Here is a 13,697-nt window from a genome sequence, read left to right on the forward strand (position 1 = left end):
ATGAGCTTTCTTCTTTTAAATTTTTTTTTTTTTTTTTGACAGGCAGAATGGACAGTGAGAGAGAGAGAGACAGAGAGAAAGGTCTTCCTTTGCCGTTGGTTCACCCTCCAGTGGCCGCCGCGGCTGGCGCGCTGCGGCCGGCACACCGCGCTGATCCGATGGCAGGAGCCAGGAGCCAGGTGCTTTTCCTGGTCTCCCATGGGGTGCAGGGCCCAAGCACCTGGGCCATCCTCCACTGCACTCCCTGGCCACAGCAGAGAGCTGGCCTGGAAGAGGGGCAACCGGGACAGAATCCGGTGCCCCGACCGGGACTAGAACCCGGTGTGCCGGCGCCGCTAGGCGGAGGATTAGCCTAGTGAGCCGCGGCGCCGGCCTTCTTCTTTTAAATTTGACTTGAAAAAATACTCCCAAATTAATTCATATGAAACAACTAGTTTTAGCTTTTTTGAATAAGTTATATACTTCTAACTTTTTCAGAAAAAAAGTTATTTAGTTAACGCTCTTTCTTTTCCACTGACCTTAAAAGGAGAAATACAAAGCACTTAGGACACTTTGGATACCTGGAGATTACTGTTAAGGAAACACTGCAGATTGCTTAACTCAGTTCACACATATCTGAAATCTCAAGCTCCACCCTCATTTGGCAATGCCTGTTAATTTTTGGTAGTATAGAAAACAGGTCAGATCTGTTCTACGAGAGGTGACATTTCCTTTCTACTCTACTTTCTGAGTTGGCCCTCAAGGAGAACATTCATTTAGACCTAATAACACTCACAGGTGCTTGCAATGCAGGTAAAAGTATCTGTAAATTTTAATAACCATCTTACTGTCTCACCAGACTAAATGTATAGCAAATGTAGGATAGGTTCAGGACAACAGAGAAACAAATCTCTTCACCTGAGGTCTCATATGTTGGAAAAATATGAGTTCTCTGAACCTTCTCTCAGGCCCATACATTTTCAAAATCTTAAGCAAAATCACTTCACTTCTCTGAACTCTGGTTTTCTCATTTAATAAATATTTAATAAAATTATTATATGGATTAAATCAGATTGATGTGAAATGGATATGAAAAATTTTATATTGAGGTCAACTACCAGATTATTATAGGTGATCCTGGTTGTCCTACTAAAGCTAGAATGTTGGTCTATACTTAATCATAGACAATTACTAATACAAGAATATATTATATTACATAGCTGACAAAGCACATTCACCTAAAAAATACTTGCATTTCTGCATTTTCAGAAACTAAGATTTATTTTAATCTATTCAGATATGAAGTCTGGCTTTGTAAAAAAAAAAAAAAAAAGAGTTAACTTATTTTGTACTTATTTGAAAGGCTGAGAGACAGAGAGCTCCCATCCAGTGGTTCACTCTCCAAGTGCCTGTGACAGCTAGGGTTAGGTCAGTCCAAAGCCAGGAACCAGGAACTCCATTCAGGACTCCCATATGTGCGGCAGGGCCCAATTATTTCAGCCGTCACCTACTGCCTCCCAGTGTCTACGGTACCTGGACTCGAGCCAAAACTTAAACCCAGGTACTCCAATATGAGATGGGGGTATCTGAAGCAGCATCCTAACCACTGTGCCAAGTGCCCCCCGAAGTCTGGGCATTTTGAGAAAATTGTCAATGAAGGAAACATTAAGTAGCTAAGTGTCTGAGTTTTGGAAAACTAATAGTCACTGATCATTTACACAGTTGCACTGAACAAACAGTATGTGCTAGTGCAGCAGTTCTCAAACTTTTGGTCTCGGGATGGGAGGCAAAGATTGTCTTCTTTATAGACTATCATACTATATTAATAATAACATTTGGTTTTATTTATATCTTAAATGGATCTACATGCAGGTAACATTTATTAAGCATTTACTACACACTGGGCACATGTATTATTTTCTTTAAGACACACACAAAACTCATTAGAAGTATTATTTCCTTTTACAGATGAGGAAACTGGATCCCAAAAATGTTAAGTAACTTATTCTTGATCACATGTCAAATAAATGATGAGCAGAGATTGCACCCTGGCACCCTGGCAATCTAACTCCAGAGGCCCTGTGTATCCTCCCTGCTGCAATGTGGTTTTGTTTGTTTTTAGTAATAAAATTTACCAAAGTAAAATGCTCCTTTGAAATTCTGGAAATTTAAAACAGACTTTATGAGCAACTTAGTAAAAATACAAACTTATTAACACATCAAAATAAGTTATGTTAGGAAAAATGTTCTTCCTTTAAAAATTATTTGGAAATATTTATTATAATAACAATTCAGCATCCATGTACCTTCCACATAGTTTTAACAAATCTTAACACTTTACCACATTTTCTGCACATGCTTTAGGTAGAAAAGAACACATTATAGATACAACTGAACCCTCCCTGTTACATTCCTTTCTCTTCTTCTCTGCAAGTAACCATTATTCTGAATTTGTTCCCTATCATTTCCTTAAACGACATTGACCTCACGTTATGTTTAAACTTTTATTTATGATATACCATACCCCCTTCTGCAACTTGTACCCTCCATATTATGTTAATTATTAATTCTCTCTCTATTTATATTAGTAACTTTAGTTCATTGCTTTCATTTAGTATTGTAACTTTGTCCAACAATGTAACTTATTCATTCACCCTATTAGTGGACACTTATTGTTTTATTAATATAAACTACGCCGCTAGGAACACTTGCGTATAACTTTGTATATGTATGTATATAAAACTCCCTTATAGTGTAACAGGAAAGCTCATTCACGTTCATGAACTACACCAGGAAGAGGGCCATCAGCTTCAAGAAAGGTACAGAAAACCCTGCCTGTGCCCCTGGGACACAGTGAGTGACTTTCACTAGGATGCACCTGGGAAGGCTCCAACAGGTACGGATACTCCCCGCTCCAGTACAAGATAACAGGTTAACCCCCGTGACTCTTCACGGGGTAACCCAAGTTTCGCGGCGTGTCCATTCATTTCCTCAACTACGGTGTGAGCTCACCGAGGACAGAGGCGGGCACATCAAAGTGACCCAACACCAGCGGGAGTCCGCAGTGGAGGCTGCGGCAGCCTTCCTCTGGGCTGTGCCAGGCCGCCAGCAAGTGACAGCGCCAGGAAATTTAGGGGCAACCAGGGAGGCCTACTCTCACTCTCCACCCCAAAAGTCAAGGAAGCCGAGGCAGCGGGGATAGATGCGGGTACAGACACCTGCCCCGAAGTGCCTCTTTTCACAAAACCACCGCAGGTCGGCAGCTCTTAGTTGGGGCGCGGATGCGGTCCCCGCCCTGAGGGAAGTCTCCCCGTCTGGCTCTTCCAGCAGCGCCTCTTTGCCTTACGCCAATTCCGTAAAGAGGCGCTGAGGCCAACCCGGCGGCTCCCGCAGCTCCAAAACCTGACGTGAAACTACGCGGGGCGGCCCTGGTGGCGGCCATCTTTAATCCGGGCAAGACCCCACCCTCGTACCGCACCGACCCCTCCCTCTAAGCGTCCCCAGAATTTTCAGCGGGAAATGTGACATGATTAACCTTAAGAATCAGTGTCGAAAAAATACGCCTCGACTATCCTTGACCCCGGGACAGGGTTGCCAAATCCGGCCAATTGAAACATGGCGGCCAAACCCGAGCAGCAACACGGCGCTGACGCCAATGAAGTCATGCTCGAAATGGAGCAAAGCGGCGGGGCAGCGGTGGAGCTGATCTCGCGAGATCGAAGCCTGTCTCGGCTCAGCCCGGAAGCCTCGTCCGAGGAGGCGGGCGGCGGAGGAGGGAGCGGAGTAGGGCGAGAGCCAGTGGAGGAGTCCGCCTGCTGTCGCGTGCGTAAGCAGGGCAGCGACGCCGAGCGGCTACGCCGCGAATTCTGCGTAGGCGGCTTTGGAGAATCGGCGGGCTGCGCTGCGCCGGGGCTGGTCGCGGAGGGGGGAGGGGATGTCGCTCAGTGCGAGATCCGCTGCTGCTGAGGAGAGGAGCGTCAACAGCAGCACCATGGGTGAGTCTCAGCTTTGGGCCGCCACGACTCGCGGTCTGCTGCTCCGGACGCCGAGGGGGCATCGCGGCCGCTGGCTCGGGCCGGGGGAACGCCCTGGGGCGAGGCGGGGGGCACTGGTGAGGGGAGAAGGGGTGGGGGGCGACGGCGGGCCCGGGGCGCGGCGGCGGCGGGCCCGGGGGGAGGGGAGGCGGCGGCGGTGACAGTTTGAATTGAACGTGAGGAGAGCCGAGGCGGCGGCATTTCCTGTGCCGCGGCGGGCGGGCCCGGGGCGCGGGGAGAGCGGAGCCGCGGCCTCCGCGCTCGGAGCAGCCCGAGGGGGTCGCCTTCGCAGAGCCCTTTTGCCTCCCTCGGCTCCTCCCGGGCCCGCTGGCCCCCGCGGCCCTGCGTCCTCACGTCGCGGGCCGCAGCACCCTCGGCGGCGGTCTCCTGGCCGGGGAGCGGGCCCGGCGGCGAGGGTGGGGATGTGTGCGCGCCGGGGCGCGGGTGCCGAGTGGGCCGGCCCAGGAGGGCGGCGGCGGAGGGAGGAAGAAGGATGCACCAGGCTGGGGCTGCGGTGGAGGCGGCGGCCGCTGCAGCTCCAGCAGCCCGCGTCGCTGGCTCGCCTTCCCCTCCCCGCCTCTGGGGTTGCCTTTCCCCTGGCGCTGCCGGAGGGCCGGTGGAGGGCGGGCAGGTCTTGTGGACCAAGGATCGGAAGCTTGGTTTGGGATTTGGGCATAATTTTTAGGAAAAGGGAGAAGAGAATGTCTGGGAAGGGCGCCCTCCGGAGGAGGTGGAAAGGATGGGAAGGGTCCCTGGGAAAGGGAGGAAGCGGGGCTACAGACTGGTAAAGTTTAAGAAAATTAATTTTTGAGTCTACTTTAAGTATTCTTAGTTATTCTCCTAAGAAGTCCTTCATTTCCTTTCCTCCCCCACATATTGGAAAAAGAGCAGACCAATTCATTCACATTTTCCACTCCCGAGTTCCATTTCATACTCCATAATATGAAATGAGCAACCCATTTGCTAAGTTACTTTTTCAGAGTACAGTTTCAAATCTGGTTTTCATAGTCGTGGGGAAAGACTTTGTGTTGTCCAGGTGTTTGCTTAGTTACAGAAATAATAACTTATTATTTACATTCTTGCCAGTTTATTGCCAGTTTAACAGTTATTTCTTTTGGCTTTGTTATTTGAAATGAAAGAATATCTTCCTGAGTGCCCTTTAGAATATAAATGAACAGACAGTCTGGATACACAAGCATTTCACTTGTTTCACATATTTTCCGACCTGCAGGTGATGTGTATAGTCTGTTGTTTTTCCCCCTAAAGTTTATGCTCAAGTTGGGTTTAAGTGTAAAGGTAGCCATGACATTCATGGAATTCTCATAGGCTGAAGGATGGGCAGGAACAGTTTCTGTGTCAGTGCTGCCTGGATTCCTTTTCTTTTAACAGCAAGGGAAGGAGGCAAGAGGTGGTGTGATGGGGCGGTGGCAGAGGGTGGGCAGGACACAATCTTTCATCCCACCCAGCTGTTCAGTGGGTGGGGCTAGAGGAGGTAGGGTTGAGTGGAGCTATGACATAAATGTGGAAGGCATTTGGTACACAACTATGAAAGTATGAAAGGTAATATTATCAATAGAGTGTTTTAAAAGTTTGTTATAAAATTTATTATTTTGGATTTGTGCATTTTCCTGTATAGAAGTCATCTTAAATAAATTTGTACGACGGCTTTTTTTTTTAGTAAATTATTTATTTATTTATTTATTTATATGAAAGAGTTACAGAGAGAGAGAGAGGTCTTCTATCTGCTGTTTCACTCCCCAGATGGCTGCAATGTCCTGGGCTGAGCCAGGCCAAAGCCAGGTGCCAGGAGCTTCTTTGCGTGGTGACAAGGACCCAAACACTTGGGCTGTTTTCTGCTGCTTTTCCCAGGTCTTTAGCAGGGAGCAGGATAAGAAGTGGACCAGCTGGGGACTTGAAATGGTGCCCATATGGAATGTTGGTGTCACAGGCAGTGCCACAACACCGGTTTCTGTATTAGGACTTTTGAACTAGTATGAGACAAGGTAGGACTCCTGTCAGACCGTATGACAGTCTAGAAGGTTACACTATAACAACAAAGTTGGGTGAGGAAAGAGGGAGAAAGAAGAGTTATATTTGTGGCTTCTAAAGTCTCAGTAGTGAGGAGTGCTCAGATAGATGTCCAATCTGAATAATGAATATGGTAGAGTAGGCTGGCTTTACATTTTATTAGAATTTTATGGTATACCTTTTCACTGTTGACTGTCGTCTAGGAATTGCCAGTAGAGTGTTGTTACCTGACTAAATTGCCAACTGAGAACTCTTTCAAATTCTGACTCAATAATCTAACTTCAATTTTTTATTAGAAGTTAAAATTTTTAACTCAAACTATGCATTTGTTTATGCCTTTTAGTAAGTTTTCAGACAGACTTTTTGGTGTATTTTTCTATACTGTTAGGCTGTAAATTACATTAGATTTTTTTGTCCAGTGGAAACTGATGTAGAAAAATTGTGTTTAAAAGAGTAGAACTTTAAGGTAGCATGATTATGGGTTTGGCTTGCCTGATGCAACTATACTGTTACGTGTAGACAATTGGATTCTATAATAGTGCTTTGAAGAATGCTGGTTATGACCCGTTTGTGACTCTTAAAATCAATTTTGTGATTTTCTACTGATACTTAAAAAAAAAAAAACAAACAGAAAATAGCAGGACCTTGCATTTGTATGGATTTTTTGGAAGCAATTAATTTTTGTAAGTATTGTTTATTAGGTTAGGGCTTTTTTTCCCCCAAGGATTATGATTAAAAAAAATGCAGTATGGATGGGTCATAGGTCAAGTCTGAGGTCTTTAAATCCTATGGTAAGGGTTGGAGGTATTGGTGTGCAACAATTGAGTTGTTGTAGTGTTTTCTTATTTTGGATTCATTTATTTTGTACTCCATGTAGCTGTTGTAGCTAGAGAGATCTAGGGTCTACTTGTGCTTCAGAGAAGGTCATTCCCCAAAGCCAGGTGGAAAGAGTGAGTCCTAAAAGAAAATAGTAACATTCTACTGCTTAGAACTTTGTGGAGAAATGTTCATCTCCTCTCCTCTCCTCTTCCTTCTTATTTTCTTCTTTTTTTTGTGGGGAGAGGTGTGGAGAGGGCACTTCTCTTAGACTTGCATTATCAGATATGTATAGACACTAACTTTTGAGTATGGACCTAGGGAAAAGGGTCCAAGAGGTAGCTTGGCTTGCTACCTTAGACCTAACACACACAAACTTGTGTGACACATAGCTAGTGCAGTTGTGCTTTGCAGAGGCAAGGATTGAGTTCAAAATCTGTATAATGGAAACATATAGAATAATGATAAAGGACACGGGCTTTGATGTCAAGCCACAGATTCAAATCCTAACTTTGATACTTAGTAGATGAATAAGTTGGGATAAGTTGGGTAGTACTTCTCAAACTAATGCTGGATCTTTTATTTCTTTGTGATCTGCTCCAGTGTGTACTGATACTGTAAAATATAATACTGAATATAATATATTGCAAGTTTTTAAGAAAATGGAGATAGACTAAGGAAGACAAAATACAGGCTGTAACTTTAAATTACTAGTTTGCAACTGGTACATGACCATACCTTGAATTGCACTAGTGGAGGTAGCTGAAGGTGAGGTCTCACATAGTCATGCTAAACTTTTATGTATTTTACTTTAGGCAGGGTTTCTTTATTTCAAAAGTATTTTGATCAAGGCTGAAGGAAGTAAATATATCCTGTGTTTGGGGTTATAGCCTGATACCGTTCCTGTTCACAGTTTTAATTTTACTATTTTTTTTTAATTTGAGAGACACACTCACATTCACACACACAGATCTATCACACCTGCTGTTTTACTCACCACATTCCCATACTGCAAGGGTTGGGCCTGGCCAAAACTGGGAGCCAGGAACTCAGTCCAGTTCTCCCACGTTCATGGCAGGAATCTTAATTATTTGAGCCATCACCACTGCCTTCCAGGGTCTGTATTAACAGAGAGCTGCAGTCAGAATTCAGAGCTGGGTAATAAAACCCAGGTATTTGGCCAGCGCCGCAGCTCACTAGGTTAATCCTCCACCTGAGGCACTGGCACTCCGGGTTCTAGTCCTGGTTGGGGTGCTGGTTCTGTCTTGGCTTCTCCTCTTCCAATCCAGCTCTCTGCTGTGGCCAGGGAGTGCAGTAGAGGATGGCCCAAGTGCTTGGGTCCTGCACCCGCATGGGAGACCAGGAGGAAGCACCTGGCTCCTGGCTTCGGATTGGCGCAGCGCGCCGGCCATAGCGACCATTTTGGGGGTGAACCAATGGAAGGAAGACCTCTCTCTCTCTGTCTCTCTCTGTCTAACTCTGCCCGTCAAAAACAAAAAACAAAACAAAAAACAACAATAAAAAAACCCAGGTACTCTGATGTGGGACAATGTGGGTATCTTGGCTGCTAGACTAACTTCCCATCCCTATTTTGACATTTTAGAAATCTAAGGTGTTCATACAATATTTACATTTTATTCTGTATTTATTTGCCTTCTGTTACATATAAAAATGATACTCTTCCTTTATCACTAATCTGGAAGTAAAACCTGGCTCTTTTGAAGATGTATCATGTTAATTCTATTTTATTTGTAATTTTTTTTTTTTTTTTTCAAATCTATTGTTCATAAAGTTCTCCAGATGGATGTGCAATGTGCAGTCAGGGAGCACTTCTTTTTTATTTTATTTTTTTATTTTTTGACGGGCAGAGTGGACAGTGAGAGAGTGACAGAGAGAGAAAGGTCTTCCTTTTTCCGTTGGTTAACCCCGCAATGGCCGCTGTGGCCGGCGTCCCAACCAGGATAGAACCCGGGGTGCCAGCGCCGCAGGTGGAGGATTAGCCTAGTGAGCCTCAGGCGCTGGCCTATTTGTAATGTTTTAAAAGATTTATTTATTTGAAAAGAAGAGGGGAGGAGATTGATATCGTCCCTCCACTGGTTCACTCCCCAAAGGGCTGCAACAACCAGTTCTGGGCCAGGCTGAAGCCAGGAGCTAGGAACCCCATCCTGGTCTCTCAGTGTGGGTAGCAGGGTCCCAAACATTTGGACCATCTTCTCCTGCCTTCCCAGGCACATTAACAATAAGCTGGATTGGAAGCAGGAGTACTTGAGACATGAACCTACTGAGGCACAGTGCCTGGCTTCTCTGTTTTAACTCGGATCACAACTGAATAGTTTTGATAACATTGTTTGAGGTGAAGCTTCAGGTCAGAGTTTTTCAGTATTGCCACTGTTAAGTTTTGTGTGTTTTTTTGTTGTTATTTTTTCTTTTTAGGATTTATTTATTTATTTGAAAGAACTGGGAAGAGAGAGAGAGAGAGACAGAGAAACATAGATCTTGCATCTTCTGGTTCACTCCCCAGATGCAATGGCTGGGGCTGGGCCATTCTGGAGCCAGGAGCCAGGAGCTTCTTCCAGGTTCCCACGTGGGTAATGTGCCCATTACCTGGGCCATCCTCCTGCTTTTCCCAGGCCATAAGCAGGTAGCTGGATCGGAAGTGGAGCAGCCAGGACACCCATATGGGATGCTGGTATCTCGGGCTTGGCTTAACTTATGATACCACAATACCAGCCCCTAGTTTGGCTTTTTAAACTGTTTTTGAGATATTTTATATATATATGGCACTTAAAGTGATTTTCTGGGTAGTTAAAAAAATTTTTTTTCTCCCCTAACTTTATTATGTAAGATTTCAGATGTGCAGAAAACTTGAAAGGGTATTTAAGATGATTGCCTTGGTAGTTAGAATAGATTCTACTAGTGTTCCAGAGTTTGGTAACAGTAGGCTTGAGATTGGGTCCTGAAAAATCTTTGGCTTTGGCTGACTGTTTCACAGCACAGCCACAACCATATTTCCTACTGTTTTACTGTTCTTTGTAAAATTTATTTGAAATATTCCTGCAATGGTAGTTTGAGATTTCTGTAAACTTTGTTCATTGGTTTAACAAATATTTGACTCAAGAAGTATTTGACACTGTGAAACAGTTATCAGTCAGGAAAACCATAGCTCATGTTCTTGTGGATGTTACAGTGTTATATTTTCATTACTGAAATTACTTTTTATTGGGAATTTATTTTTTGAAAGGTAATATAATCACTTGGTTCAAAATTCAAAAGGAGAAATCATCTTACTACTCCTATTCTCAGTCACCCACTTTTCTATTCCTCAGGCAACCTATGTTACCAAATTTTTTAAGATTTATTTTATTTATTTGAGAGACAGAGAGGTCGGTCTTCCATCCACTGGTTCATTCCCCAAATGGCCACAACAGCTGGACCTGAGCCAATCAGAATCCAGGAGCCAGGAGCTTCTTCCGAGTTTCCCACACGGGTGCAGGGGCCCCAAGCACTTGGGCCATCTTCCACTGCTTTCCCAGTAGAGAGCTGGATCAGAAGAGGAGCAGCCAGAACTCGAACCGCACCCATATGGGATGCTGGTGCTGTAAGTGGATGCTTACCCTACTACGTGGCACAGCACTGACCCTTCACCATTTTTTAAAAGAAATCTATTTTGAATTTTTCTTTATCAGTACACAAAAAACATTTTTATTATTTTATACTGCTGCATAATCCATTATGTGGTATCTCAGTCTGTTTATGCTGCTATAAGAGAATACCTGAGACTAGATAATTTACAAAGAATAGGGATTAGTATTTTACCCAGTTCACAAAGCTCAGAAGTCCAAAATCAAAGTGCTGGCAGGTTGGGTGTCTGGTGAAGGCCAAGTCTTTGCTTCCGAATTGGCATCTTAAATGCTGCCTTCTCTGGTGGGAACAAGAGTGTCCTCACATGGCAGAAGGGGCAAATAGGGTGAACAGCTGCTTTCTAACTCATTTGTAAGACCATTAATCTCATTAATACATCACATTGGCAATTAATTTTCAAATAATGAATTTTAGGGTGGATACATTCAGACTATAGCTTATGGATTGACCGTGGTTTATTTAGCATGTCTTCCTCTGATAGACATTTATTTCCAATATTTTGCTATTATAAACTGTGATATGATTTCTTGGGACATTGATCATTTCATGTGTTAGTATCTCAGTAGTCCTTTTGAACTATTTGAAGTGAATGATGCTATCAATTAAAGTGGCAGAATTGATGTTGTCATTGCATTAGTAATGTATTGATGTTAATTCATGTTAAGTATTGGTAGTATTCATGTTAGGTCATAGTTTAGGCCTTCAACACTCAAATTCATTCCTCTAATAAATACATGATTTGTACCTCCTCTGTGCTGAGTGCTGAAGAAACTAAATTAAATAAAATATCACTGTGTTCCTAAATCTGTATATATGAAATACGTGAAACATGCTCATCTTATATAAATTTTTAAAAAGGCAGTGACAGTAGAAATTGGGATATGTTGATTAAGAGCTTAGGTTCTAGGGTCAGACTTGGATTCAAATCCAAACTCTTTAAAGCTTGGGCAAATAACAGAACTTTTTGATTTTCTACTCCCTGAAGTAGGAATCATTAGGTTATTGGAGAATTAAAGGAGATAATACATGACACAACCTTAGCATGAAGACTGACATTTAGGGGCTGTTGCTGTGATGTAGCAGGTAAGCCACCGCCTACAGTGCTGGCATCCCATATGGCTGCTGATTCAGGTCCCAGCTGCTCCACTTCTGATCCAGTTCTCTGCTATGGTCTGGGAAAGCAGCAGAAGATGGTCCAAGTCCTTGTTCCCCTGTACCTGTGTGGGAGACCTGGAAGAAGCTCCTAGCTTGCCCAGCTCTGGCCGATGCAGCCATCTGGGGAGTGAACCAGGGGGTGGACGACCCTCCCCTCCCCCACCGCCTCTGCCTCTGCTTCTCTGTTACTCTGCCTTTCAAATAAATAAATAAATCTTAAAAAAAAATGACTGATATATGAAAAGGATTCAGATAATAGTTTTAAAACTGTTGTTAGACTGTCTTGCAATTGAAGGCTTACTTTTCTGCCTCCTCTGTAAGTGTTAAGGTTTGTATTTTGTCCACTTTTTTATTCTCAGACCTGGCATATACTAGTAAATGATTTGTGATATGATTTAAAGATATATAGAGTATACAGTGGGAGTCAGAGAAAGATATTTTTCCTAAAGTGAAGGTGAATCATTAAAGATGGATGGTAATGACTAGGTGGAGGAAGGAGAAGATGGATATTCTGTTTATTTTATGGATATGATTCTATGAGAAATCATATTAATGTCAGATTATGAGACAAGAAAGGTAAGCCGAGACCTGGTGTGTTGTGGTGTTTTTTTTTTTTTTTTTTTTAATTTTATTGGAAGATTTAAAAATAAGAGTTGTAACCATGATAAGGATAATAATTGTTACTAGAGGGTTGGATTGAGTACCAAAATGGGGCCAATGAATTGAGGGAGGTTAATGTTGCACCTTTAAGTGCCAGAATTAAAAGATGGATAGAACTGGGCCAATGACAGAGACCCAAGAAAGGAATGATTGTAAGGTATTAGGGAAGATGTGGGTAGTGAGGAATGATTCCAGAATATCTGAGGTCTGTGGCTTGAGTCAATAATGTAGAGGAGTAGGTACCATTTCTTTAAAATGTGAAATTGAGAAGCTTGAGGGACCTCGAAGTGTCTCCTAGGGTCTTAATACTAAGAGAGGCAGCTAGGATAAAAAATAAACATTTTAAGATTATTGTCAATTACTTGTTTGTGCTTCAAGTTAAAGTTGTAAGGAAATTAAAATAAACTGATTGGTGTGAAACTTTCATGTCCTTTAAAGTTAGTCTGAGGTCACCAGTTGCTTGGGAAGTACTAAAATGTTTGTTTAAGGTTTCTATTGTTACATTTCTCATCAGCAGGACTATGCTAGTGTTTCTTTGCAGTAATGACATTTTGTATCCATGTGTATTCAGATTGTCCATTCAGATCATAATTAGACTTCTTTCTTTTTGAAGATTTTTTCTTTTTTAAAGATTTATTTATTTATTTATTTATTTGAAAGGCAGAGTTACAGAGGGGCAGGGAGAGAGAGATCCATCCGCTGGTTCACTCCCTAGATGCCCTCAATATTTGTTTAAGGCTGGCCTGGGCTGAGTTAGGCTGAGCTACACTGAGTTTGGCTAGGCTAAAGCTGGAAACTGGGGACTCAATCCAGGTCTCCCAAACAGGTGAGAGAAGCCCAGTTCCCTGAGCTGTCACTGGTGCCCTCCAGGGCTTGCCTTAGAAGGAAGGTGATTGAATCCAGGTACTCTGGTATTGGATGCAGGGCTCCTAACTTGTAACCACTGTCTTAAATGCTACACCAAATCCCCATCTCTCACTTAATTTGTGATACAGTTGCATATTAATCTATATGCAGGTTATTTTAAATATGTATATGATATCCTAGTATTATAATTTAGCCATTTTATTATTTTTGGACACTTCGTAGTATCAGTATTTTAGAATTATAAAGAACATTTTTAAAGAATAGCCTTGGGGCCAGTGCTGTAGTGTAGCTTGCTACCTGCACCCGCTGGCATCCCATATGGGCATTGGTTGAGTCCTGGCTGCTTCACTTCCCATTCAGCTCTCTGCTAATGCACCTGGAAAAGCAGCAGACAGCAGGGAAATAGGGAGTTTTTTGATTGATGGAGACATTTTTTGTTTGAATATGTATTGCACATTTTTAGATAGGGCTGGTAAATTCAGTTGCTTTTGAATGGAAGAGAATGGCTAACCTAAG

At 43.1% G+C, this 13,697-nt stretch overlaps 2 protein-coding genes across 7 annotated transcripts in view; one reads left to right on the forward strand and one right to left on the reverse strand.

Annotated features, from left to right (window-relative positions):
• The window catches only part of HERPUD2 (HERPUD family member 2), a 146,786-nt gene extending 143,157 nt beyond the window's left edge, over window positions 1-3,629 (reverse strand). Inside the window, exon 1 of the mRNA XM_008261633.4 lies at window positions 3,515-3,629. The gene's annotated coding sequence lies outside the window, so the exon portion shown is untranslated. The remainder of the gene's footprint in view (window positions 1-3,514) is intronic.
• Window positions 3,630-3,696: 67 nt separating this feature from the next.
• The window catches only part of SEPTIN7 (septin 7), a 107,713-nt gene continuing 97,712 nt past the window's right edge, over window positions 3,697-13,697 (forward strand). For 2 of the 6 annotated variants that reach the window (XM_070059715.1, XM_070059718.1), the window contains exon 1: window positions 3,697-3,974. Coding sequence is in view for 2 of the 6 variants with exons in the window: in XM_070059712.1 (XP_069915813.1) it covers window positions 3,914-3,991 (78 nt within the window). In the remaining 4 variants the exon portion in view is untranslated. Of the gene's footprint in view, window positions 3,992-13,697 lie in introns of all 6 variants that reach the window. The other 4 variants (XM_070059712.1, XM_070059717.1, XM_070059716.1 and 1 more) reach the window with 4 other exon arrangements.

Source organism: Oryctolagus cuniculus, chromosome 16, assembly GCF_964237555.1.
Source record: "Oryctolagus cuniculus chromosome 16, mOryCun1.1, whole genome shotgun sequence".
Classification (NCBI taxonomy): Eukaryota; Metazoa; Chordata; class Mammalia; order Lagomorpha; family Leporidae; genus Oryctolagus; species Oryctolagus cuniculus.